Here is a 26,018-nt window from a genome sequence, read left to right as displayed (position 1 = left end):
CCACCGATGGAACCGAAGAGGAGATCCGGAGCGGCAGAAGTGATCCTCCAAGGGGTGCTGAAGAAGTCTTCCATCAGATGAAGTGATCCTCCAGGCGGCGCAGAAGAAGTCTTCCATCTGATGAAGTCATCATCCATGCGGCGCTGAAGAAATCTTCCATCCGGGCGGTCATCTTCCAAGCGGGGTCTTCAATCTTCTTCTTCAGGATCCATCTTCATTCCGCCGACGCGGAACATCCTTCTTCCCCGACGGACTATTGACGAATGAAGGCTCCTTTAAGGGACGTCATCCAAGATGGTGTTCCTCGAATTCCGATTGGAATTCGAGGGATCGGAACAGCCAATAGAATGCGAGCTCAATCTGATTGGCTGATTGGATCAGCCAATCGGATTGATCTTGAATCTGATTGGCTGATTCCATCAGCCAATCAGAATTTTCCTACCTTAATTCCGATTGGCTGATAGAATCCTATCAGCCAATCGGAATTCGAGGGACGCCATCTTGGATGACGTCCCTTAAAGGAGCCTTCATTCGTCGGTAATCCGTCGGGGAAGAAGGATGTTCCGCGTCGGTGGAATGAAGATGGATCCTGAAGAAGAAGATTGAAGACCCCGCTTAGAAGATGACATCGCCCGGATGGAAGATTTCTTCAGCGCCGCCTGGATGATGACTTCATCGGATGGAAGACTTCTTCTGCGCCGCCTGGAGGATCACTTCATCGGATGGAAGACTTCTTCAGCGCCCCTTGGAGGATCACTTCTGCCGCTCCGGATCTCCTCTTCGGTTCCATCGGTGGGTCGGCTGGCTGAAGACAACTCAAGGTAGGATGATCTTCAGGGGGGTAGTGTTAGGTTTATTTAAGGGGGGTTTGGGTTAGATTAGGGGTATGTGGGTGGTGGGTTTTCATGTTGGGTGGGTTGTATTTTTCTTTTACAGGCAAAAGAGCAGTTTTCTTTAGGGCATGCCCCGCAAAAGGCCCTTTTAAGGGCTGGTAAGGTAAAAGAGCTTTGAACTTTTATAATTTAGAATAGGGTAGGGCATTTTTTTATTTTGGGGGGCTTTGTTATTATATTAGGGGGCTTAGATTAGGTGTAATTAGCTTAAAATTGTAATATTTTTAAAATGTTTGTAACTTATTTTTTTTATTTTTTGTAACTTAGCTTTTTTTATTTTTTGTACTTTAGATAGTTTATGTAATTGTATTTAATTGTAGTTATTTGTAGTTAATTTATTTAATTAATTTAATGATAGTGTAGTGTTAGGTTTAATTGTAACTTAGTCAGAATAGTTAAGTGTTTAGGAGCGCCTATTGAAAGGCTAAGTCTAAGGAGGGTATAAATAAATAAAAATATGTCGTTAAGTATACCAGCACAAGGAGCCCAAGTGTGTAAAGGGTATTTACAAGTTTAATATAGCTTTTAAATTAACAATTTATTAAGGCAATATCTTAGTGTCTATAATCGCAAACAGATTTAAAAAAGCATAAAAGTATATGGATCCATATCACTTCATAAATAAACAAAAAACATTCACTGGTGTACTGTATCTAATAAAATCAATTTTACAGTCTATGATAAAACTGGTTTGGATAAAGTCAGAAGGATGTACAAATGATACAGTAAAATACAGTAAAATATAATAGAATAAAATACAGTAAAATACAATAAAATACAAAAATAATGCAATAAAATTCAGAAATGATGTAAAAAAGCAGCCAATGGGGATAGATCGTGTGGCCTAGGATAAAAACAATATGTGAAAAAAGTCTTCCTGATTTGATTTAAGAAAAAATGTGATAATCTTTTAGAAAAATAAAGTGAAATGTTGTTTTTAGCCTGATGAAGGATGTGATAAAAATGTGTGAGTCCCCTCGTGAGAAGTAAAAAAGTGTCCAAAATTAAATCAATAATCCACAAAAAAGTCACTTATAAAAAACGAAAATCCAAGATGTCAAAAAAATGATGAAATCCAAAAGAATTTAGTAGTGATAGTGTGATGTCCAATAAAAGTCAAAAAATGCCACCTGTGTTTATGGATCAACCTGTGAATAGCTGAAAAAATGGAAATCCAACTGACCAATTTCTTGAAAATATTGGATATAAGAAACAATGAATATAAGAAACTATTGGATATATTGTAACTTAGGTTAGGATTTATTTTACAGGTAATTTTGTATTTCTTTTAGCTAGGTAGTTATTAAATAGTTAATAACTATTTAATAACTATTCTAACTAGCTAAAATAAATACAAAGTTACCTGTAAAATAAATATAAATCCTAAAATAGCTACAATGTAATTATTAATTACATTGTAGCTATCTTAGGGTTTATTTTACAGGTAAGTATTTAGTTTTAAATAGGAATAATTTATTAAAGTATATTGTAGTGTTAGGTGTAATTGTAACGTAGGTTAGTTTTTATTTTACAGGTTAATTTCTCTTTATTTTAGCTAGGTAGCTATTAAATAGTTAATAACTATTTAATAGCTATTGTACCTAGTTAAAATAATTTGAAAGTTGCCTGTAAAATAAAAATAAATCCTAAGATAGCTACAATATAATTATTATTTATATTGTAGCTATATTAGGGTTTATTTTACAGGTAAGTATTTAGCTTTGAATAGGAATAATTTATTTAATAAGAGTTAATTTATTTTGCTAGATTTAAATTATATTTAACTTAGGGGGGTGTTAGTGTTAAGGTTAGACTTAGCTTTAGGGGTTAATAAATTTATTAGAGTAGCGGTGAGGTCCGGTTGGCAGATTAGGGGTTAATAAGTGTAGGTAGGTGGAGGCGACGTTGGGGGCGGCAGATTAGGGGTTAATAAATATGATATAGGGGTCGGCGGTGTTAGGGGCAGCAGATTAGGGGTTCATAGGGATAACGTAGGTTACGGCGGTGTACGGAGCGGCAGATTAAAAAAAATATGCAGGTGTCAGCGATAGCGGGTGCGGCAGATTAGGGGTTAATAAGTGTAAGGTTAGGGGTGTTTAGACTCGGGGTACATGTTAGGGTGTTAGGTGCAGACTTAGGAAGTGTTTCCCCATAGGAAACAATGGGGCTGCGTTAGGAGCTGAACGCTGCTTTTTTGCAGGTGTTAGGTTTTTTTTTCAGCTCAAAATGCCCCATTGTTTTCTATGGGGGAATCGTGCACGAGCACGTTTTTGAAGCTGGCCGCGTCCGTAAGCACTGCTGGTATTGAGAGTTGCAGTGGTGGTAAATATGCTATACGCTCCTTTTTGGAGCCTAACGCAGCCCTTCTGTGAACTCTAAATACCAGCGGTATTTAAAAGGTGCGGGGGAAAAAAAGCCAGCGTTAGATACGCGGGTCGTTACCGACAAAACTCTAAATCTAGCCGATTGAAATTAAAGTTTCAATTTATATTTTCATAAAACACATAATCCTGAAAGTTTTAAGCAAATATTAATTTGAGTATCACTGATTGAATCATCAAATAACATCCAAATTTCATAGCTTTTAAAGCTGATTCTCATAAACTCACAGTAAAGAAACATGGAACACATTTTTTTATTTAATAAATCAGATAGAGAATACCACCTTTCCATTTACTTTTATTTTTAAGTTTGCTTCATTCTCTTGGTATCCTTTGTTGAACCAATGACACAACGCATATATGTGCGACCACCAATCAGCCACTAGCTCCCAGTAGTGCAGCAAGAGAACAAAGGAAATTTTAAAGAGAAATAAATTGGAAAGTTGTTTAAAATTGCATGCTCTGGTGCATATTTATCAAAGTGCAAAGGGGACATGATTTGATGTAGCGTATTATGTCCGCTGCACCTGAAGGCTCCCTGGAAAAAAGGGGCATCAAGCTCCATTCAGAGCTTGATAATTCGGCCCCTCTGTCTGAATCATGAAGGTTTCATTTTGAATTTACTGTCCCTTTAAGTAATATTTAGATATAATAAAAAAATGTATTACATTGTAAAGTATTAGACTTCCAACTCCCGGCTGGCAACATTTTCAGTGGCAAATATTGTTATATATTTATATTTGAAAAAAAATGTTTGTCAATCTAATATTTATATAACAATTTATTTTGCTTCAAGTGCTAAACTAAAGTGGCACCAATCAACGACCAGTAATATCACAATGAATATGGCATGTTAGGGTTATGGTTGTATGGCGTGATAGCCTGGCCTAGAATCATATAACAATGAATATAAATGGTGTGCATGCCTAAGACGCAGTGTCTTGTATGTGGTGAGAACTTTCCTATGAGTTCATGGTACAAAGTAAGTTAAAGGGACAGTCTAGTCAAAATTAAACTTTAATGATTCAGATAGGGCATGTCATTTTAAACAACTTTCCAATTTACTTTTTTCATCAAATTTGCGTTGTTCTGTTGATATTCTTAGTTGAAAGCTAAACCCAGGTAGGAACATATGCTAATTTCTAAGCCCTTGAAGGTCGCCTCTTATCTGAATGCAGTTGACAGTTTTTCATAGCTAGAGGGTGTTAATGTGTGTCATATAGATAACATTGTGCTCATGCCCTTGGAGTTACTTATGAGAGGGCACTAAAATGCAAATCTGTCAAAAGAAACTGAAATAAGGGGGCAGTTTGCAGATACTTAGATACAAGGTAATCACAGAGGTAAAAAGTATGTTAATATAATTGTATTGTTTATGCAAAACTGGGGAATGGGTAATAAAGGGATTATCTATATTTTGAAACAATAACAATTCTGGAGTAGACTGTCCCTTTAAAGGGACATAAAACCCAACATTTTACTTTTATGATTCAGACAGAACATACAATTTAACACAACTTTCCAATTTACTTCTATGATCAAATTTTCTTCTTTTTCCTGTTATCTTTTGTTGACAAGCAGGAAGGTAAGTTCAGAAGCGTGATGTGTCTGCAGCATTAAATGGCAACAGTTGTGAAACAATGTTATACATTAGCAAGAGAACTAAATGGCAGCACTGTTTCCTGTCGTGTAGTACTGAAGACCTTATCTAGATAGCTTTTCAACCATGAGTAACATGAGAACAACGCAATTTGTTGCTTTGTAAGTATACAGTAGATTCCCACTCAAGGTCTCACACAATAAAGATTCATTTTTTGTTTAGGACACCTCTAGGCATTATTTTTATTTGTATATAATATAATATTAAATTTGACTAGTGAAATTAATCTTAAAAATATTTTAAACTATAATAGTATATGATATATATATATATATATATATATATATATATATATATATATACAGTATATATTTCAGCTACAGCATACATTTTAAGTATTAAAAATACATATATTTATAAGTATTTAGGTTTGTAGAATGAAATCAAATGTTACTGTACCTGGATAATCCTCAGAAACATGAACAGAATAGGCAACACTGTAAGAAAGAAAGAAAGAAAGAAAAAAAGCTAATTAAAATGTAAGTTAATAAATTATTTATAAACATTTAGCATCTAAACATTCTAATATGTTTGCGCAAATATTTTGAGACTAAATAAAAATATTGTCAGAAGCAAAGGGTAATTAATATCTCTCAACATCTAAATGTATAAGATTTTGTACAAATACTTGCCAGACTAGTTAAACAGACACCTTAAAAGGACACACAACGTACTATAGCACCAACTGTACTACATTGTTTTAGTTACAAAAACACAGACAAATAGATTAGAACATCTTCAAATAAATATTTAAACATTGAAATGTAATATTTTAATATCTATGACATCATTCATTAAGTGAACTATTACATTTAGTTTTGTTATTAATCATATTTTTTATATATAACACACTCCCTAAGGAGGCTAAAAAGCAATCGGCTAGATTACGAGTTTTTGTCGGTAATGGTGTGTGGGGCTAACAAGCCTTTCAAGGTAGGATGATCTTCAAGGGGGTAGTGTTAGGTTTTTTTAAGGGGGGATTGGGTGGGTTTTAAAGTAGGGTTGGGTGTGTGGGTGGTGGGTTTTAATGTTGGGGGGGTATTGTATTTCTTTTTTACAGGTAAAAGAGCTGATTACTTTGGGGCAATGCCCCGCAAAAAGCCCTTTTAAGGGCTATTTGTAATTAAGTATAGGGTAGGGAATTTTATTATTTTGGGGGGATTTTTTATTTTATTAGGGGGATTAGAGTAGGTGTAATTAGCTTAAAAAAATTGTAATTATTTTATTTTCTGTAATTTAGTGTTTTGTTTTTTTCCTAATTTAGTTTATTTAATTTAATTGTAATTAATTGTAGTTAGTTTAGGTAATTAATTTAATGATAGTGTAGTGTTAGGTTTAATTGTAATTTAGGTAAGGATTTATTTTACAGGTAAATTTGTACTTATTTTAACTAGGTAATTATTAAATAGTTAATAACTATTTAATAACTATTCTACCTAGTTAAAATAAATACAAAGTTGCCTGTAAAATAAAAATAAACCATAAGATAGATACAAATGTAACTATTAGATATATTGTAGCTATCTTAGGGTTTATTTTATCGGTAAGTATTTAGTTTTAAATAGGATTAATTTATTTAATTATAGTAATTTTATTTCGTTTGATTTAAATTATATTTAAGTTAGGGGGGGTTAGACTTAGGGTTAGACTTTTAGGTTTAGGGGTTAATAAATTTAATATAGTAGTGGCGACGTTGGGGGCAGCAGATTAGGGGTTAATAAATGTAGATAGGTGTTGGCGATGTTAGGGAAGGCAGATTAGGGGTTAATAAAATGTAAGTAGTGTTTGCGAGGCGGGAGTGCGGCGGTTTAGGGGTTAATATATTTATTACAGTGGCGGTGATGTCCGGTCGGCAGATTAGGGGTTAAAAAATTTATTTAAGTGTTTCCGATGTGGGGGGGGGCTTGGTTTAGGGGTTAATAGGTAGTTTATGGGTGTTAGTGTACTTTGTAGCACTTTAGTTAAGAGTTTTATGTTACGGTGTTAGCCCATAAAACTCTTAACTACTGACTTTTAAATGCGGTAGGAGTCTGGACAGGGGAGGGTGTACCGCTCACTTTTTCCAGCAATCGTAATACCGGCATTAGGAAAATCCCATTAAAAAGATAGGATACGCAATTGACGTAAGGAGATTAGCGGTATGCGAAAATCACGGAATAAAAGTGATCGGTACACCTGTACCTGTCAGACTCGTAATACCAGCGGGATTAAAAAGCAGCGTTGGGACCTCTCAACGCTGCTTTTTAAGGCTAACGCAAGACTCGTAATCTAGCCAAATGTTTGTAACCAAGGTTTTTAATATATTGCTAATTGCCTAAACCAAGATCTTCAGCATTTGTAGGTTACAGATTTTGCTTTTTGGCATCTCTAGGGAGCGTGGGACAAAGCAAATTTGTTTTTTTTACACAAAAGTAACAGGTGTTCAATGTCTTTTTACATATGAATTATTTATAGATAGTTCCCAGATCTACTAGTATATTTGGCATGTGCACTTGTTTATAAATAATATATTATGTTTATTTACCACCATGACATTGAATTATGGAACAGATACAGGTGCTGCTGAGATTATTAAACTGCACCGCACACTATAAATATACAAACTATGGCTAACAATCATAGCAACAGAGAACCAGGTAGAGGTAGAATTACTGATACTTATCATCTGTAGATTTACTAAGAATTTATATACTGTATGTCTCAAAACAGATCAATGTATCCATTGCTATTCTGTGGAACCGATTAATTATAGTGTCATTTACATTGTCGTTTTTAGGGGTGGGCAAACCGGGTAGCTATTCATGGCACCAGGGCAATAAGTAGTAACCTGGGATATGACATACCCAACATGCTCGTTTGTTTATACCTGTACATATACTCAATAAACTTACTGAGTATTCCACACCTGCTCAATGATCTTTTGTTTGCTGCCGACGATCTTTTGTTTGCTGCCTGGGCTTTTGCCTTGTCAATCCGATTGCCGAGATTCTGCTCTGCTGATTGGTTTCCTCTTTGATGGTTCCTGCTGTGACGCTGCCTTTGGAGCTCCGCTGATTGGTCATCCGTCCCCACGCATCCACTTCAGTCTGACTGTCTGACGGGCGACTTTAGGTTCCGTCTCGCTCTTTCTGGTACACGTCTGTGCCGCCTCCTTTGTGAGTACCCTCGGCTGCAGGCCGTTCTGTTGTTGTACATTGTTGTTGTGCTAAGACGATACTTGTCCCATGAGGCGCCTCTCTCGTCTGTCTTTACAGGTTTTCTTTTTCATATTCACCGCCTTCAAGAGTGCTGCCTGATCCGCTGTGATCCCGACTACCCCTGGATTCTAACATCATTTGCGCACTTCATTAGATACTTGCTGCTCTTTATATCATGGGAGATTATACAATGCTCAATATGACATGCCTCAGGAGCCTAAAAGTAAGCACTTGTTGCAGTCCTGCTGCTTGAAAGATAAATAGTGGAAGGGTAATTGCTTCAGCTCTTAATTGGTGTTCACAGCACTTGCTCTCTGCTCTCTAATGTTGTCCCCTTTAGCTTTCAGTAAGTTCTCTGGCCTTTCAAAGTTAAAGACAAGGTGCACCCCCCTCCCTCCCTCCCTCCCTCCCTCACACAGCTGACAGAGAGCAAGAGAGTAATAAAGGAGCCACTGTCAAACTTCACAAATAAACTCTTTTATCTGTTATGTAAGAGCAGACATCATAAGGGACAAGTCAGGGTGACAACCTCCCACAGTGTGAGCTGCAGGGTAAGACAGGCTTGAGAGATGAACACTGGAATGTTGCTGTTATTGGAGGTGGGAGTCCAGGGCTTAAAGGGACACTGAACCCAATTTTTTTCTTTCATGATTCAGATAGAGCATGACATTTTAAGCAGCTTTCTAATTTACTCCTATTATCAATTTTTATTCGTTCTCTTGCTATCTTATTTTAAAAGCAGGAATGTAAATCTTAGCAGCCAGCCCATTTTTGGTTCAGCACCATGGATAGCGCTTGCTTATTGGAGGATTACATTTACCCACCAATAAGTAAGCATAACCCAGGTTCTCAACCAAAAATAGGCCGGCTCTTATGCATCACATTCCTGCTTTTAAATAAAGATAGCAAGAGAACAAAGAAAAATGATAATAGGAGTAAATTAGAAAGTTGCTTAAAATTGCATGCTCTATCTGAATCATGAAAGAAAAAAAATTGGGTTTAGTGTCCCTTTAAAGGGACAGTCCACAATAGAATTGTTATTGTTTTAAAATATAGATAATCCCTTTTTTACTGTTCCCAAGTTTTTCACAACCAACACAGTTATATTAATACACTTTTTTACCTCTGTGATTACCTTGTATCTAAGCATCTTCTGACAGCCCCCTGATCACATGACTGTGACTATTTAAAAACTATTGAGTTGCATTTATTACTGTGTTGTGCTAACTCTTAAATAACATCCCGGGCGGGAATACATTGTTTTCTATATGGCCCACTTGATCTATCAGTTTCCTGTTGTAAAAAGCAAATACAAAAGCATGTGATTAAGAGGCTGTCAACAGAGCCTATGAAACAGGCAGAAATTTAGATATTAGATATTGACGGCAGATAAGAACCATAGGCCCAGCAAGTCTGCCCGACCTTACCTAACAGTATAAACTTATCTAGTTCGTAGGATAGCCCTATGCTTGTCCCATGCATTTTTAAAGTCCCCCACAGTGTTTGTTGCTACTACCTCTTGAGGAAGTTTATTCCATAAATCAATCACTCTTTCTGTAAAGAAGTGCTTCCTCAAATTACTTCTGAATCTACTACCCTTTAGCTTGAGCTCATGACCCCTTGTTCTTTAGAGGTTTAAATGTTATAAAGTATATTAATCTAACAATGTTGGTTGTGCAAAGCTGGGGAATGGGTAGTAAAGGTGTTATCTATCTTTTTAAACAGTAACAATTTTTGTGTAGACTGTAGACTTTAAAGTGGAGTCAGAAAAAAACATAGAAACATCGATTCTGATAAGAGAAATAGGCCCAGCAAGTCTTCCTGGTATTTACTTAAAGTATAAACATATCTAGTTGGTAGGATAGCCTTGCTTATCCCAGGCATCCCCCACGTTACCACTTCTTGTGGAAGATTATTCCATGAATCAATCACCGTTTCTGTAAATTCTCCTGAACCTGCTACCCTTCATCTTGAAATTAGGGATGGGCGAATGTGTTTAAATTTGAATTCAAATGGTAGAACAAATGTTATTGTTGAAATTTAATTTGAAAAATGTAATGCAGATAAGAATGAATTTTCATTAAAATTCAAATTTTTAATATTCAATTTCGAATTTTGGTTTTCATTTCAAATATTATATTTACAAAAGATATATATAGATTAGGAAAGCTATTTCAAAATTGAAATTGAATATTAAAAATTTGATTCACATAAAAGGATTTTGAAATAGAACGTTATATTAATAATATTTTCTAATTTGATTTGAAATACATAGCTAAAAATTAAATTATTTGAATAAATATTTTCAAAAGTTCTTTAAAATTCGAAAACATTTAAAAAAAAAAAAAAATGTTTCGAAACAATCTCCCATACCTTCTTGAGATCTTGAACCTTGTTCTTGAATATTTTTTTATTGTAAAATACCCACAGCCTCAGCTTTACTACGCCCCTTATTATACTTGAAAGTAACTATTACACAACCTCTTTCCCTTCTCTCCTCTAAGTTATACATATTAAGGACATTAAGCCTCTCCTGGTAAGTTTTATTTTTTAGACCATGTACCATTTTAGTAGCTCTCCTTTACACAGATTACAGTTTGTTTACATCCTTCTGGAGATATGGCCTCCAGAGCTGTACACAATACTCAAGATGAGTCCTAACTAATTATCTATAAATTGGCATAAGAACCTCACTATTTCTGCTGCAAATACCTCTACCAATACATCCAAGCATTCTACTGGCCTTACTTACTGCAATACTAAATTGATTACTAAATTGTAAAAAATCTGAAATAATAATTCCCAAGTCCCGGTCGTCATTTGTAACAGTCAGTAAAGTTTTATTGAGTCTGTAATTAATGTTTGAATTTTTCTTCCCTAAACGCATAATTTTGCACTTTAAAACTTCAGAGGGCTCAGGAACAGAAATCTCCTTATCATAGGTGTGTTCAGCAAAAATAGCGTATGGGTTTTGCAATGGTAGAGGTTGATTGCAATGCTATAGTCTACTGCTCTAACTCTTCCAGAGCCTAGATTAATCTATCTGCCTCTCCCTGTTGAGCTTCTTTTTGAGGTAGTTTTTTTTTAGGTAACAGACATGTGACTTACCTTAGCTTTAAGGTTAGCTATTTCTTCCCTTAAAGGGACAGTATACATCAATTTTCATAAAACTGCATGTAATAGACACTATTATAAAGAAGAATATGTACAGATATTGATTTAAATATCTAGTATAAAACCTTTTAAAAAATTAATTAGAAGCTCCCAGTTTAACACTGTTGATAAGGTAGTTTGTGACACCCACTGAAAGGGGCTGGGTAAACAAAATAAGCAGACACTCCCCCATCCCCCCTTCCCTGCATATGAAAAGACAGATAATATAAACAGGAACCTGCAGGTGCATGTATAGATCTGAGACTGTGGGGCTTGGTTAGGAGTCTGAAAATCAGCACAATGTTCTTACACAATAAGCCAAACTTTTTTTATAAAAACACTACCAGATTGGCTATATAAATGGATCATCTGCAAAAAATGTATGCAAAGGACAATCTAGTGTACTATGTCCCTTTATGAGGGAAAACTGCTTGCAAACAGGACAGCCCCTAAATCTCCTAATTGTAGCACAATAAAACAGTGCAAAGCACGGCCATTACAAGGTATCTGAGACATTTAAAAGTTAACAGTTTTGAGGTGAGCACAAATCTTTGTGGCAGAAACAGCTACTTCCATTTGAGATCATATGCATCTGATCATTTATACCTGTATATATATGTGGGGGTCATTTTTTTCATGTTTGGGGTGAATGGTATTATCTGTATTTAGCTGTTTATTTGATTGGTTTGATTTAGTCACACATTGGGAATAAGTCGAAGGAACTTTCATCTTTAGGAAAAAAAACAAAAACAAAAAACAGGAAGCAGGTTTTAAACTATTAATACTGACAGAACAGCATATGCCTTGTTTGTCCACTATAAATGTTAATATTATTTTTACTTTTGAAGGTAATTTTCCTCTTGAGGAAAAAGGTTTAGTAGAATGTTTCACTCCTTGACAAAGTGGCTGACCTGTGTTGACCAAGCTCAATAAAATTAAGTGTATGACAAAAGGTTAGGGGTATGACCAGGATATGTAAAAAACAGTGTATTTTTTGCAAAAAGAATAACTGCTTTAATCTCCCTGGTGCAGAATATGTTCTGTATGCTATTTTGTTCACTGGAACACTAAATAATCAATTCATGAAGTGTTTTTGTTTTTAGAAACAACAAAACAAAGAAAAAATTATATTACTTAAATTCACTTAAAACATAGGTTGGTCAATAGCTTGGTTAAAAGTCGTTTTATCTTAGCATGTTCCCATCTATAAGCCCACTTATTTGGGGAAGATTGGGTGCATTAATTACCAACTATGGTCTAGAATACGAGTGGAGCGCAAATGTTTGTGTATGGGTTTTCGAGATTCTTTGCGCGCAGGTTAAATTGTACACATATTACAAATTGAGTGCAACTGAAATTTACGATAGAATGATTACTGCAACTTGAGAGCTATGTCTCACAAAACATGTCAAAAATACATTATAGAGTACAATTACACTCATAACACCATCTTATAAAATTTTAGTTAAAACAAATATTGCACAGAAAAGTTATAAGAGCTCAAAGAAATATGTCAGGTCCAAAGTGTTAGAAAAAAAAAATCAGACAATTGACTAATATAGGGATACATACAAATGCATGTCTAAATATCGATATATATGTGTGTATAAATATATATATACACTGTATATATATATAGTGTATATATATATATATATATATATATATATATATATAATATGTGATAGAAGATCAGCACACCCCAACCAATGTAACCTGGTGCTCTACTTGATAATAGATAAATCACCTCTGCTGGAAATCAGAACCTGGTGTGGATCCTGTACGATTTCCAAAAATATATAGGCACACAGGAACTTTAAACAAGCATCTTTTACTGCATTTTTTAAAGTTCCTGTGTGCCTAAGTTTTTTGGATATTGTACATGATCCACATCAGGTTCTGATTTCCAGGTGGTTTATATATATATATATATATATATATATATATATATATATATATATATGTGTGTGTGTGTGTGTGTGTGTGTGTGTGTGTGTGTGTATGTGTACATATGTATTTATGTATTTATATGTGTATATATGTATTTACAGACGTATATACACATATAAACACATAAATACATATGTACGCATATATAAACATATATTTAAATGCATTGGAGCCCTTTGCAGTCAAGTAGAGGAAACATAAAAAATCATATATATGCAATATTCATTTTTAATTAAAGGGACACTCAATCTAAATTAAACTTTCATTATTCAGATAGAGCAGCAATTTTAAACAACTTTCCAATTTACTTCCATTAACAAAATGTGCACAGTCTCTGTATATTTAAACTTTTTAAGTCACCAGCTCCTACTGAGCATGTGCGAGGATAAGTGTGTATGCATTTATGAATGACTGATAGCTGTCACATGGTACATGTATGCATTTGTTATTGGCTGATGGCTGTCACATGGTACAGGGGGAGTGGGAAAAGACATAACTTCTAAAATTGAAGTTCAGACTAAGTTATATTGCATTGTCTTGTTATCTTGCATGTGTTGATTATGCAAATCTACAGTCTTGACTGGTCCTTTAAGTGTTATACTGTGTATTTACTGTAAATATTATACATTTCAATGTTCTGCACATGGCAGCATATGTTCTAAGTATTTGTTTAAGAGATATTCCTATATATATCTGTATATATCTATACCTATATATAAAATCATGTATATGTATATAGGTATAGATATATATTGTACCAAAATACCATCAGATATATGTAGAAATATGTATCTATGAATAAATAGAACATAATTTTCTATGTGAAGAACATTGGAATGTGAAATATTCATATCTTCATGTTGGGTTAACGCCCTTGAAAACATGATTTTGGGTTAGCGTACAAGCAGGGTGTTTTTTTGTTTTTTTTTTCATTCTTTTGCTCCATTGACTTCAAGGGGGGAATAGGTTACCATGCACGGATATTCTAATTTTCTTAACTTAATATTCTAAACAATCTACTTTCAACTCATAATACCCGTCGTGCGCAAAAAGTTTACTTCTAGCACAAGTAGCAATCTAGCGTAATCGCTAAACAGCGCTCCACTCATAATCTGGCTGTAAATGGGCTGTGTATTATGTAATTCTATGCTTTCTTATTAAAAACTGCCTTTTTTCTTTGTTGGATTTTTATCCACATTGTTTTATTTCTCTCCAGCGAGTGGCCTTGAGAAAGCTCACATTTTAAGTTAGTTGACTTCTTTTATTTGAAAGGAGAAGAAATTTAATTTTGATGAGAAGAAACTGACGTCTCTTTCCAGTATGGTTGGGGAGAGTATTAGTGGAAAATTTGTTTAGGGTTGCTGAAGTCTGTTGTGTATAACACACTCTATCTCACTCATTCGGAAAGATTGATCCATACTTACTGACACCAAACGTCTGATGTGAGACTGATTGTTAATTCATGGTAAATTATGGGACCTGACTACCTTCAGGATAAGAATCATATTGTTAGTGAACTTATCTCTGTTTTTAATTGTTTTATCTAATGTTTCTATATATTATAGAAACCAAGTATCTTGGATTATCATGATTATTATATACTTTTTATTTTTGTCAATAGATTTTTATCCAATTTTGAAATCAGTAAATTTTACTTGAATTATTTTAATTATTTTTGTGCTCATCTTTATTACTCAGTTTTGTGCTTATCTTTATAAGATGTGTCCGTTAGCTTAAAATAGGAGAGCTATTTGAAATGTATGCTGTAATTACTTTAGCAATATCTCTATTTAAGTGATCTTTTATATTATGTTCTTGCAGGGGCGTATTTAGGTTTTGTGCTGCCCTAGGCACTCAAAATGTCTTTTTAAGTAGATGTTCACCAGGGCTTGCATTCACTCTGGTCCCACACACACACATATATATATATATATATATATATATATATATATATATATATATATATATACATTATTTTGCAAGTCAAATGATTAAAGTGTTTATATCAGAAAAAAATATCCTTCACTGTATGCGTATGATAGTTTGTCAGTAGGTAGTTGTTTAACCTTAAACATTTTCTTTGGTGATTGACAGTTATTTAAGCAAAATATCTGCTTGGATAAATATGTAATGAATATACAAACTGGCCTTTAAAAGTACTTAAAATACAACAGTAGTTATGATGGTTTAGGAATTGTATCCTAGGGGATAAAGTCACATGATACAATCATAATAAAGTATATACTTGTATTGTTTCTGAATGTATTAAATGCATACAACATATTTTCAGTTGTGTTTTAAGTCACATAGTTGTATAGATTCAGCAATAAATACTTATTCTTTGCATGTATGACAGATAGACAAACAGTAAATGTACAAGTATTTAGTGACTAATCCGTTTAAGTATTTTAATGCCTAATGAAGATGTATTGAAGGGAGAAAGGCATATGCTGTTTCACAGTGGTCACGTTGTAGTGCACACTGCACTGTATAGTCTGTGTAAGTCTCAATCACGCAGTGGAGCCAGGAAGAATACTGCATTCCCTCTCAGTCCAGGCCAGGCTGCGCAAGTGAGCTCCGCCTCCACTGTCACCACGTCATGCGCACCCACATACAATCCCATAGGATAGCAATAGCCGGGCCAGCGATTTAAGTCATTAGTAATTGGTTGATTTAGCCACCCGGCCCTGAGTTCAGTAGAGTGGCCCTAGGGACTCAAAATTCTGCTGCCCCTTAAAAATCTGCTGCCCTAGGCACCGGCCTTGTTGGCCTATGCCTTAATACGCCCCTGTGTTCTTGCTGTAAAGCTTTAAGTGAATTTGTGCTCAAGTTGTTCATTGAAACGTGTCTTAAGCTGTGCTAGGTTTGATATACTTTATTTCCATAACAAATGTAGTATGTTAAGGAGCAATAGTTTAAACATTATTAAAAAAAACAGAATTTATGCTTACCTGATAAATTACTTTCTCCAACGGTGTGTCCGGTCCACGGCGTCATCCTTACTTGTGGGAATATCTCTTCCCCAACAGGAAATGGCAAAGAGTCCCAGCAAAGCTGGCCATATAGTCCCTCCTAGGCTCCGCCCACCCCAGTCATTCGACCGACGGACAGGAGGAAAAAATAGGAGAAACCATAGGGTGTCGTGGTGACTGTAGTTAGAGAAAATAATTCATCGGACCTGATTAAAAGACCAGGGCGGGCCGTGGACCGGACACACCGTTGGAGAAAGTAATTTATCAGGTAAGCATAAATTCTGTTTTCTCCAACATTGGTGTGTCCGGTCCACGGCGTCATCCTTACTTGTGGGAACCAATACCAAAGCTTTAAGACACGGATGAAGGGAGGGAGCAAATCAGGTTACCTAAACAGAAGGCACCACGGCTTGCAAAACCTTTCTCCCAAAAATAGCCTCCGAAGAAGCAAAAGTATCAAATTTGTAAAATTTGGCAAAAGTGTGCAGTGAAGACCAAGTCGCTGCCTTACATATCTGATCAACAGAAGCCTCGTTCTTGAAGGCCCATGTAGAAGCTACAGCCCTAGTGGAGTGAGCTGTGATTCTTTCAGGAGGCTGCCGTCCGGCAGTCTCATAAGCCAATCGGATGATGCTTTTAAGCCAAAAGGAAAGAGAGGTAGAAGTTGCTTTTTGACCTCTCCTTTTACCAGAATAGACGACAAACAGAGAAGAAGTTTGTCTGAACTCTTTTGTAGCTTCTAAGTAGAACTTTAGAGCACGGACTACATCTAAATTGTGTAGCAAACGTTCCTTCTTTGAAACTGGATTCGGACACAAAGAAGATACAACTATCTCCTGATTAATATTTTTGTTGGAAACAACCTTTGGTAGAAAACCAGGCTTAGTACACAAAAACAACCTTATCTGAATGGAACACCAGATAGGGTGGAGTACACTGTAGAGCAGATAACTCAGAAACTCTTCTAGCAGAAGAAATAGCAAGCAAAAACAAAACTTTCCAAGATAACAACTTAATATTTATGGAATGTAAAGGTTCAAACGGAACCCCTTGAAGAACTGAAAGAACTAGATTTAAACTCCAGGGAGGAGTCAAAGGTCTGTAAACAGGCTTGATCCTAACCAAAGCCTGAACAAATGCTTGAACATCTGGCACAACTGCCAGTCGTTTGTGTAGTAGGACAGATAAAGCAGAAATCTGTCCCTTTAGAGAACTCGCAGATAATCCTTTATCCAAACCTTCTTGTAGAAAGGAAAGAATCCTAGGAATCTTTATCTTATTCCATGGGAATCCCTTGGATTCACACCAGCAGATATATCTTTTCCATATTTTATGGTAAATCTTTCTAGTTACCGGTTTTCTGGCTTGAACCAGAGTATCTATCACGGAATCTGAAAACCCACGCTTTGATAGAATCAAGCGTTCAATCTCCAAGCCGTCAGCTGGAGGGAGACCAGATTTGGATGTTCGAATGGACCCTGAACAAGAAGGTCATGTCTCAAAGGTAGCTTCCATGGTGGAACCGATGACATATTCACCAGGTCTGCATACCAAGTCCTGCGTGGCCACGCAGGAGTTATCAAGATCACCGAGGCCCTCTCCTGTTTGATCCTGGCTACCAGCCTGGGAATGAGAGGAAACGGTGGAAACACATAAGCTAGGTTGAAGGTCCAAGGCGCTACTAGTGCATCCATCTAGAGTCGCCTTGGGATCCCTGGATCTGGACCCGTAGCAAGGAACCTTGAAGTTCTGACGAGACGCCATCAGATCCATATCTGGAATGCCCCATAGTTGCGTCAACTGGGCAAAGATCTCCGGGTGGAGTTCCCACTCCCCCGGATGGAATGTCTGACGACTCAAATAATCCGCTTCCCAGTTTTCCACACCTGGAATGTGGATCGCAGATAGGTGGCAGGAGTGATTCTCCGCCCATTGTATGATTTTGGTCACTTCTTTCATCGCCAGGGAACTCCTTGTTCCCCCCTGATGATTGAGATACGCAACAGTCGTCATGTTGTCTGATTGGAATCTTATGAATCTGGCCTTTGCTAGCTGAGGCCAAGCGCTGAGAGCATTGAATATCGCTCTTAGTTCCAGAATGTTTATCGGGAGAAGAGACTCTTCCCAAGACCACAGTCCCTGAGCTTTCAGGGATTCCCAGACCGCGCCCCAGCCCACTAGGCTGGCATCGGTCGTGACGATGACCCACTCTGGACTGCGGAAGCTCATTCCCTGGGATAGGTGATCCTGGGTTAGGCACCAACGGAGTGAGTCTCTGGTCTTCTGATCTACTTGAATCACTGGAGACAAGTCTGTATAGTCCCCATTCCACTGTTTCAGCATGCACAGTTGTAATGGTCTTAGATGAATTCACGCAAAAGGAACTATGTCCATTGCTGCAACCATCAATCCTACTACTTCCATGCACTGAGCTATGGAAGGACGAGGAATAGAATGAAGAACTTGACAAGCGTTTAGAAGTTTTGACTTTCTGACTTCTGTCAAGAAAATCCTCATTTCAAAGGAATCTATTATTGTTCCCAAGAAGGGAACCCTTGTCGACGGAGACAGGGAACTTTTTTCTATGTTCACCTTCCATCCGTGAGATCTGAGAAAGGCCAGAATGATGTCTGAGTGAGCCTTTGCCTTTGAAAGAGACGACGCTTTTACTAGAATGTCGTCCAAGTACGGTACTACTGCAATGCCCTTTGGTCTTAGAACTGCTAGAAGGGATCCGAGTACCTTTGTGAAAATCCTTGGAGCAGTGGCTAACCCGAATGGGTCACAAACTGGTAATGTTTGTCCAGATAGGCAAATCTTAGGAACGGATGATGTTCTTTGTGGATAGGGATATGTAGATACGCATCCTTTAGATCCACGGTAGTCATAAATTGACCTTCCTGAATTGTGGGTAGAATCGTTCGAATGGTTTCCATCTTGAACGATGGTACTCTGAGAAATTTGTTTAGGATCTTTAAATCCAGGATTGGTCTGAAAGTTCCCTCTTTTTTGGGAACTACAAACAGATTTGAGTAAAATCCCATTCCTTGTTCCGCCGTTGGAACTGGGTGTATCACTCCCATCTTTAACAGGTCTTCTACACAATGTAAGAATGCCTGTCTCTTTATTTGGTTTGAGGATAAGTGAGACATGTGGAACCTTCCCCTTGGGGGTAGTTCCTTGAATTCCAGAAGATAACCCTGAGAAACTATTTCTAGCGTCCAGGGATCCTGAACATCTCTTGCCCAAGCCTGAGCAAAGAGAGAGAGTCTGCCCCCTACTAGATCCGGTCCCGGATCGGGGGCTACTCCTTCATGCTGTTTTGTTAGCAGCGGCAGGCTTCTTGGCCTGCTTACCCTTGTTCCAGCCTTGCATCGGTTTCCAGGCTGGTTTGGTCTGTGAGGTATTACCCTCTTGCTTAGAGGATGCAGAATTAGAGCCCGGTCCGTTCCTGAAATTACGAAAGGAACGAAAATTAGACTTATTCTTGGCTTTGAAAGGCCTATCTTGTGGGAGGGCGTGGCCCTTTCCCCCAGTAATGTCTGAGATAATCTCTTTCAATTCTGGTCCAAAGAGAGTTTTACCCTTGAAGGGGATATTTAGCAATTTTGTCTTGGATGATACATCCGCTGACCAAGACTTTAGCCAAAGCGCTCTACGCGCCACAATTGCAAACCCTGAATTTTTCGCTGCTAATCTAGCTATTTGCAAAGCGGCATCTAAAATAAAAGAGTTAGCCAACTTAAGTGCGTGAACTCTGTCCATAACCTCCTCATATGGAGTCTCTCTACTGAGCGACTTTTCTAGTTCCTCGAACCAGAACCACGCTGCTGTAGTGACAGGAACAATGCACGAAATGGGTTGAAGAAGGTAGCCTTGCTGTACAAAAATCTTTTTAAGCAAACCCTCCAATTTTTTATCCATAGGATCTTTGAAAGCACAATTATCCTCGATAGGAATAGTAGTGCGCTTGTTTAGAGTAGAAACTGCCCCCTGGACCTTAGGGACTGTCTGCCATAAGTCCTTTCTGGGGTCGACCATAGGAAATAATTTCTTAAATATAGGAGGGGGGAACAAAAGGTATGCCGGGCTTCTCCCATTCCTTATTCACTATGTCCACCACCCGCTTGGGTATAGGAAAAGCGTTGGGGTGCACCGGAACCTCTAGGAACTTATCCATCTTGCATAATTTTTCTGGAATGACCAGGTTGTCACAATCATCCAGAGTAGATAACACCTCCTTAAGCAGTGTGCGGAGATGTTCTAATTTAAATTTAAATGTCACAACATCAGGTTCAGCCTGTTGGGAAATTTTTCCTGAATCTGAAATTTCCCCATCTGACAAAACCTCCCTCATGGCCCCTTCAGATTGGTGTGAGGGTATGACAGAACAATTATCATCAGCGCCTTCCTGCTCTTCAGTGTTTAAAACAGAGCAATTGTGCTTTCTCTGATATGCAGGCATTTTGGATAAAATATTTGCTATGGAGTTATCCATTACAGCCGTCAATTGTTGCATGGTAATAAGCATTGGCGCGCTAGAAGTACTAGGGGCATCCTGCGTGGGCAAAACTGGTGTAGACACAGAAGGAGATGATGTAGAACCATGTCTACTCCCTTCATCTGATGAATCATCTTGGGCAACTTCATTATCTGTGACAGTACTGTCCTTACTTTGTTTGGACGCTTTGGCACAATTATCACATAATTTAGAAGGGGGAGACACATTGACTTTCATACATATAGAACATAGCTTATCTGAAGGCACAGACATGTTAAACAGGCTTAAACTTGTCAGTAAAACACAAAAACCGTTTTAAAACAAAACCGTTACTGTCTCTTTAAATTTTAAACAGAGCACACTTTATTACTGAATATGTGAAAAAATATGAAGGAATTGTTCAAATTTTACCAATTTTCAGAGCTTTAACCCTTAAAATAACGAAACCGGAGCCGGTTACAGTTTTAACCCCTCTACAGTCCCAGCTACAGCCTTTGCTGCGACTCTACCAAGCCCAGAGGGGAATACGATACCAAATGATGCCTTCTAGGAACTTTTCCAACTATTTTCAGGTCCTCACACATGCATCTGCATGTCTTGCTCTCAAAAACAACTGCGCAGTAATGGCGCGAAAATGAGGCTCAGCCTACAACTGGGAAGGCCCTTCCTGACTGGAAAAGGTGTCTAACATAGTGCCTGACGTTAAAAAATGTTCCCCAAGTTTATAAGTGTGAAATACCAGCATAAACATGTATAAAATGCCTAAATAAAGCAATCGATTTTGCCCATAAAAGTGTCTACCAGTTTTATAGCCCATATTAAGCCCTTTATTCTGCTTGAGACTAAGAAAATGGCTTACCGGTCCCCATGAGGGGAAATGACAGCCTTCCAGCATTACACAGTCTTGTTAGAAATATGGCTAGTCATACCTTAAGCAGAAAAGTCTGCTAACTGTTTCCCCCAACTGAAGTTACTTCATCTCAACAGTCCTATGTGGTAACAGCAAAGGATTTTAGTTACTGTCTGCTAAAATCATCTTCCTCTCACAAACAGAATTCTTCATCTCTTTCTGTTTCAGAGTAAATAGTACATACCAGCACTATTTTAAAATAACAAACTCTTGATAGTAGAATAAAAAACTACAACTAAACACCACATACTCTTAACCATCTCCGTGGAGATGTTGCCTGTGCAAAGGCAAAGAGAATGACTGGGGTGGGCGGAGCCTAGGAGGGACTATATGGCCAGCTTTACTGGGACTCTTTGCCATTTTCCTGTTGGGGAAGAGATATTCCCACAAGTAAGGATGACGCCGTGGACCGGACACACCAATGTTGGAGAAAATGCTTAATGAAGTAATCCAGTGATTCAGTGGTTAGAACTGCAACCCTGTAATGTAACAGTAAATAAAACAACTAGGAGTTGATACATACAATGTATCTTGCCCTGTGTAATATGATCTTGTTTACATGCTATTTTGTATCATGAGAAATCATGCACATCTTTATTTTGCAAATTACTCAAAGACTGATGAAAACTAAATGTATAGTATCATTGTGTTACATAGCTTCGTTATAAATTGATACTATTTTTCAATTACCCTTTTTATCATGTTGTACCAAATATTGTTCACTATTTGTGCACAGCTGCATGACTACTTGTTTATTTCTACTGAAGCTGTATTATTATTTAAGTGCAAAACTAAATGTCTAACTTTGGTAAATTATGTATTGTTTAGTTATGTCTTATCTAACCATTTGCTGCTTTATGTGATTCAGAATTCTTTCTTCCTGCTACATGAAAATAAAATATGCTGAATATTAACTTAATTTTCTAAAAAGGTGTTTTTTATATCATTGGTTGAACTATTAATATCCCAGCTTGTGCATTTAAACTTGTATTTACTCTTTTAAATGTTCTGTAAGACTTTATTTTAATTCTACCCCTCTTAATAATAGTTGTAAAAGGAAATTTCCCTTTTCTACTTTTATTTTAACCACTTGTCCCTCTATCACAGTTACCTTTAATGTTGTACTTTTATGTAAAACATTCTCTGTATTTATTAACAACTATTGTTTTCTATAATCAGCAGGCAGTATAATTATTATGTTTCATATTTTAAAATATATTATGTTGCTTTAAATGCTAATCACCAAATTTTCTTATTTGAAGTATAACTTTTAAAATGTAATCAAGAATATGTCCTGTATTTTCTACTGCAAACAAAGAAATAATAATTATTTTCATAATTTAACAATCATTCAATGATTATTTTATCCTTTGGAATTCTTTGGAGCAGATACTTTAGTATTATCCACACTGGTATGGTTTGAGATTAATTTTAATTTAATATATTTTAATGTATGTATAATTAACTAGATAAGTATTAAACTCTTCTATAAATCATTTTATAGATGTTTAAGCCCATATTTAAAGTGCTGTAGATATTTTTACATACGTACATGCACATATGCACAACATATTAATATTTAGAAGTTTTTAAAATATATTATGTAAGATCACAAATACTTCTATGAAGGCTCAATTCTGAATAATGCATAACAACTCTTGCCATTAAGGTCTTACAGTAATAGAAAGACTAAATTCTCAGTATAGCTGTAAAATTGGAGGGGAGTGAATTTTCATGATAATCCATATAAAAATGTTCATTTTCTTACCATATTTCCTGACTGACCCGGTGTTATTGTCGACAGATAAGACCAGGTTTACAGGCTGTATCTAACAAATTATTTGCAACTACGTAAGGTCTATCACAATTAATTAGCTGAGCTGAAGGATCTAATACATAATAACAATATCAGCATCAGTTTCTGTTCCTTTTTAATTAGGCTATAGGACATTTTCTATTTACCTGTAAAAAAAACAGGGGACAGGAGAACTATTTAAAAAATAATTTGCTTTCTAATAAGCATTTTTTAATTCAGTTGTACAAATGTACAATGTAGTATGTTAGTTGTAGAAAAGCTACACTTGAATTATTCCTAAATTGTTGCTAATTATAGCTAGCTCCCAGATCACAATATTAATTGTATATTGTAAGACAAGAACCTCTACTTAATACATTTCTCTGCCATTCTGCACTTAAAACGATTCTTTCTGCATATCTTGGTTAGCTGTGATATCTAAGTACCTTCTCTTACTTGTAAGAGGACATTGGTATAATATCAAATATACTGTACATGTTAATTATTTTTTCTGTCCCATCTGGGGTGCTAATTGTAATGATTTGTACCTTTTTTGCCTTATAATGGCTTAAAGAAAGGTTATTCTGACATCTAAATTCCAGGCACCTACCTCTGATATTACATAAGTAAAAATAGTCTCATCTCTTATAAAAGATTTTGAGTACAATATATATAGAAAAAGGCACGAAAGAATAAAGTATATATATATATATTCTCTGATGAAGCGCATTTCACATGCGTGAAATGCGTCAGATCAGCATCACCTAACCTTGTATACCACCGTGTGGTTATAACTGATCTTGTTGGTCCTCGTTTTCCTGTTCTCTCTCTCTCTCTCTCTCTCTCTCTCTCTATATATATATATATATATATATATATATATATATATATATATATATATATAGTATACATATGCAGTATAATATTACACAAATGAATATACTTTGCTAAATAAATACAATGAAAATGTAAAAATTGAAATCCAATGTTGTAGAGTTACAATACTTTAATCATGCTTGCTTATAAATATTTTACCATACCAGGCAGTCTTGCCAGCATTTTGGTTCATATAATATTTTCTGCCCCCTTATAAGTTCAGGAAAGGGGTATGTATACCCTTGTTAACAATCCTTTGGCATTACATCATGAGTAATTGGCCAAAAAATAAATAAATCCTATAACCTTGAGCTAAAACACAACAAGTAGCATATTGGCACCATTGAGATCGGTCATAAACATTTGCTCATAAACAATTTCAACCTTGAGGGAAAATACAAGAAGATTATTTCACAATAGCAAATCATTTTACATGGTTTCTTATTTATTTTATTTGAAACTATAGTATTTATTAATGTATATCATAATAAAACACTACATTGAAATCAATGTATTCATTAAAAAATTCAGTAAAGCATTTTCTCTTTCATGTGGAGTTCTTACCTTTATTTGTAAACTCCCTAATAGCTAAACTATATAGAATTATAAACATGAATAAATGATGTGCCTGTATTAATCAAATATGCAAATGTTGTTGCTCTAGGCTAGGGAATAATTATATTTAAATTGCCATTCATACTAAACAGCCCTGTGTCATCATTTTACTGCTCTTGTCCTGCATACTATTGATGTCATGTGAGTAAGGGGCACTTGGGAATTGTAGTCTTTATCTTAGTCCTAACATATTTATCTTGGCCTTCAATGGTAAATATAACAATGTACATAGTTGCATCTCTCTGATGTGTATAATAATGAGTTATAAGGTTACTGGGTGTGTGAAAGCAGAGCCTGTCCATTACGTTAATTGGGACATATCTAGGCTCGATGGCTGTTTGGATACAATTGTATGGATCATTGGGAGAGGGGACTGGAAGGATTAACAAAGGCAAGTGAGAGCGAGCTGGGATTGAGAGAGTGTCTGTGGGTGCTTTTATGTGTATATTTGAGTGTCTATTGGTGCTTGTTTTCATGTGACTGTCTATGGGTTCCTGTGTGTGTATATGAATGTCTATAGTTGCCTGTGTATGTTGTTGGGTGTATGTGTGCATGTGTTTGTCTATAGATGCCTGTGTTTGTGCTTGCATGTGGATGTGTGCGTGCATATGGATGTGTGTATGTCAGTGCATGTGAATGCCTATGGTGATATGTTTATATTGGTGTGTTTGTGTGTGTGTATGTGGAAATCTGTGGGTGCCTGTGTGTGTAGATGTCTATGGGCGGTTGATTAAAACTAAATAACAGTGAGACATGCATGGTCAAGGCGAGGGAAGATTACACTTTAGAATACAGGGAGGGGCACCTTTTGGAATTTTACCACGGGAGCCATATTATCTACAAACTGCCCTGGTTATGTAGCTCAGTGTTTTTCAACTCCAGTACGCTAGGCACAAAAATGGTCAAGATTTTCATGATATCTAAAACTAGAGCACAAATGAAATTATCAGGTGATGGGTGAGAACAGTTTAGTAACTATGGTTACTAATAAGCAGATTATTTCACCTGTGCTCTAGTTTAGATATCATAAGTGCCTGGCCCCTGCAGTCTGCTTTAAGAGCTGGCATTAAAAGACACTAATGTAGCTGTCTAAATCAAGAGTAATATAGAATATT

General features: G+C 36.3%; 1 protein-coding gene across 1 annotated transcript in view; it reads right to left on the bottom strand.

The window, feature by feature from the left end:
- Positions 1-26,018, bottom strand: part of PARP8 (poly(ADP-ribose) polymerase family member 8) — a 550,091-nt gene that overhangs the window by 333,274 nt on the left and 190,799 nt on the right. The window contains exon 3 of the mRNA XM_053701262.1: positions 5,334-5,371. Coding sequence (XP_053557237.1) covers positions 5,334-5,371 — 38 coding nt within the window. The remainder of the gene's footprint in view (positions 1-5,333; positions 5,372-26,018) is intronic.

The sequence above is a fragment of the Bombina bombina genome, chromosome 2, assembly GCF_027579735.1.
Source record: "Bombina bombina isolate aBomBom1 chromosome 2, aBomBom1.pri, whole genome shotgun sequence".
NCBI lineage: Eukaryota > Metazoa > Chordata > Amphibia > Anura > Bombinatoridae > Bombina > Bombina bombina.
Note: the sequence above shows the minus strand (reverse complement) of the source record. Positions and strands in the feature narration are given on the sequence as shown.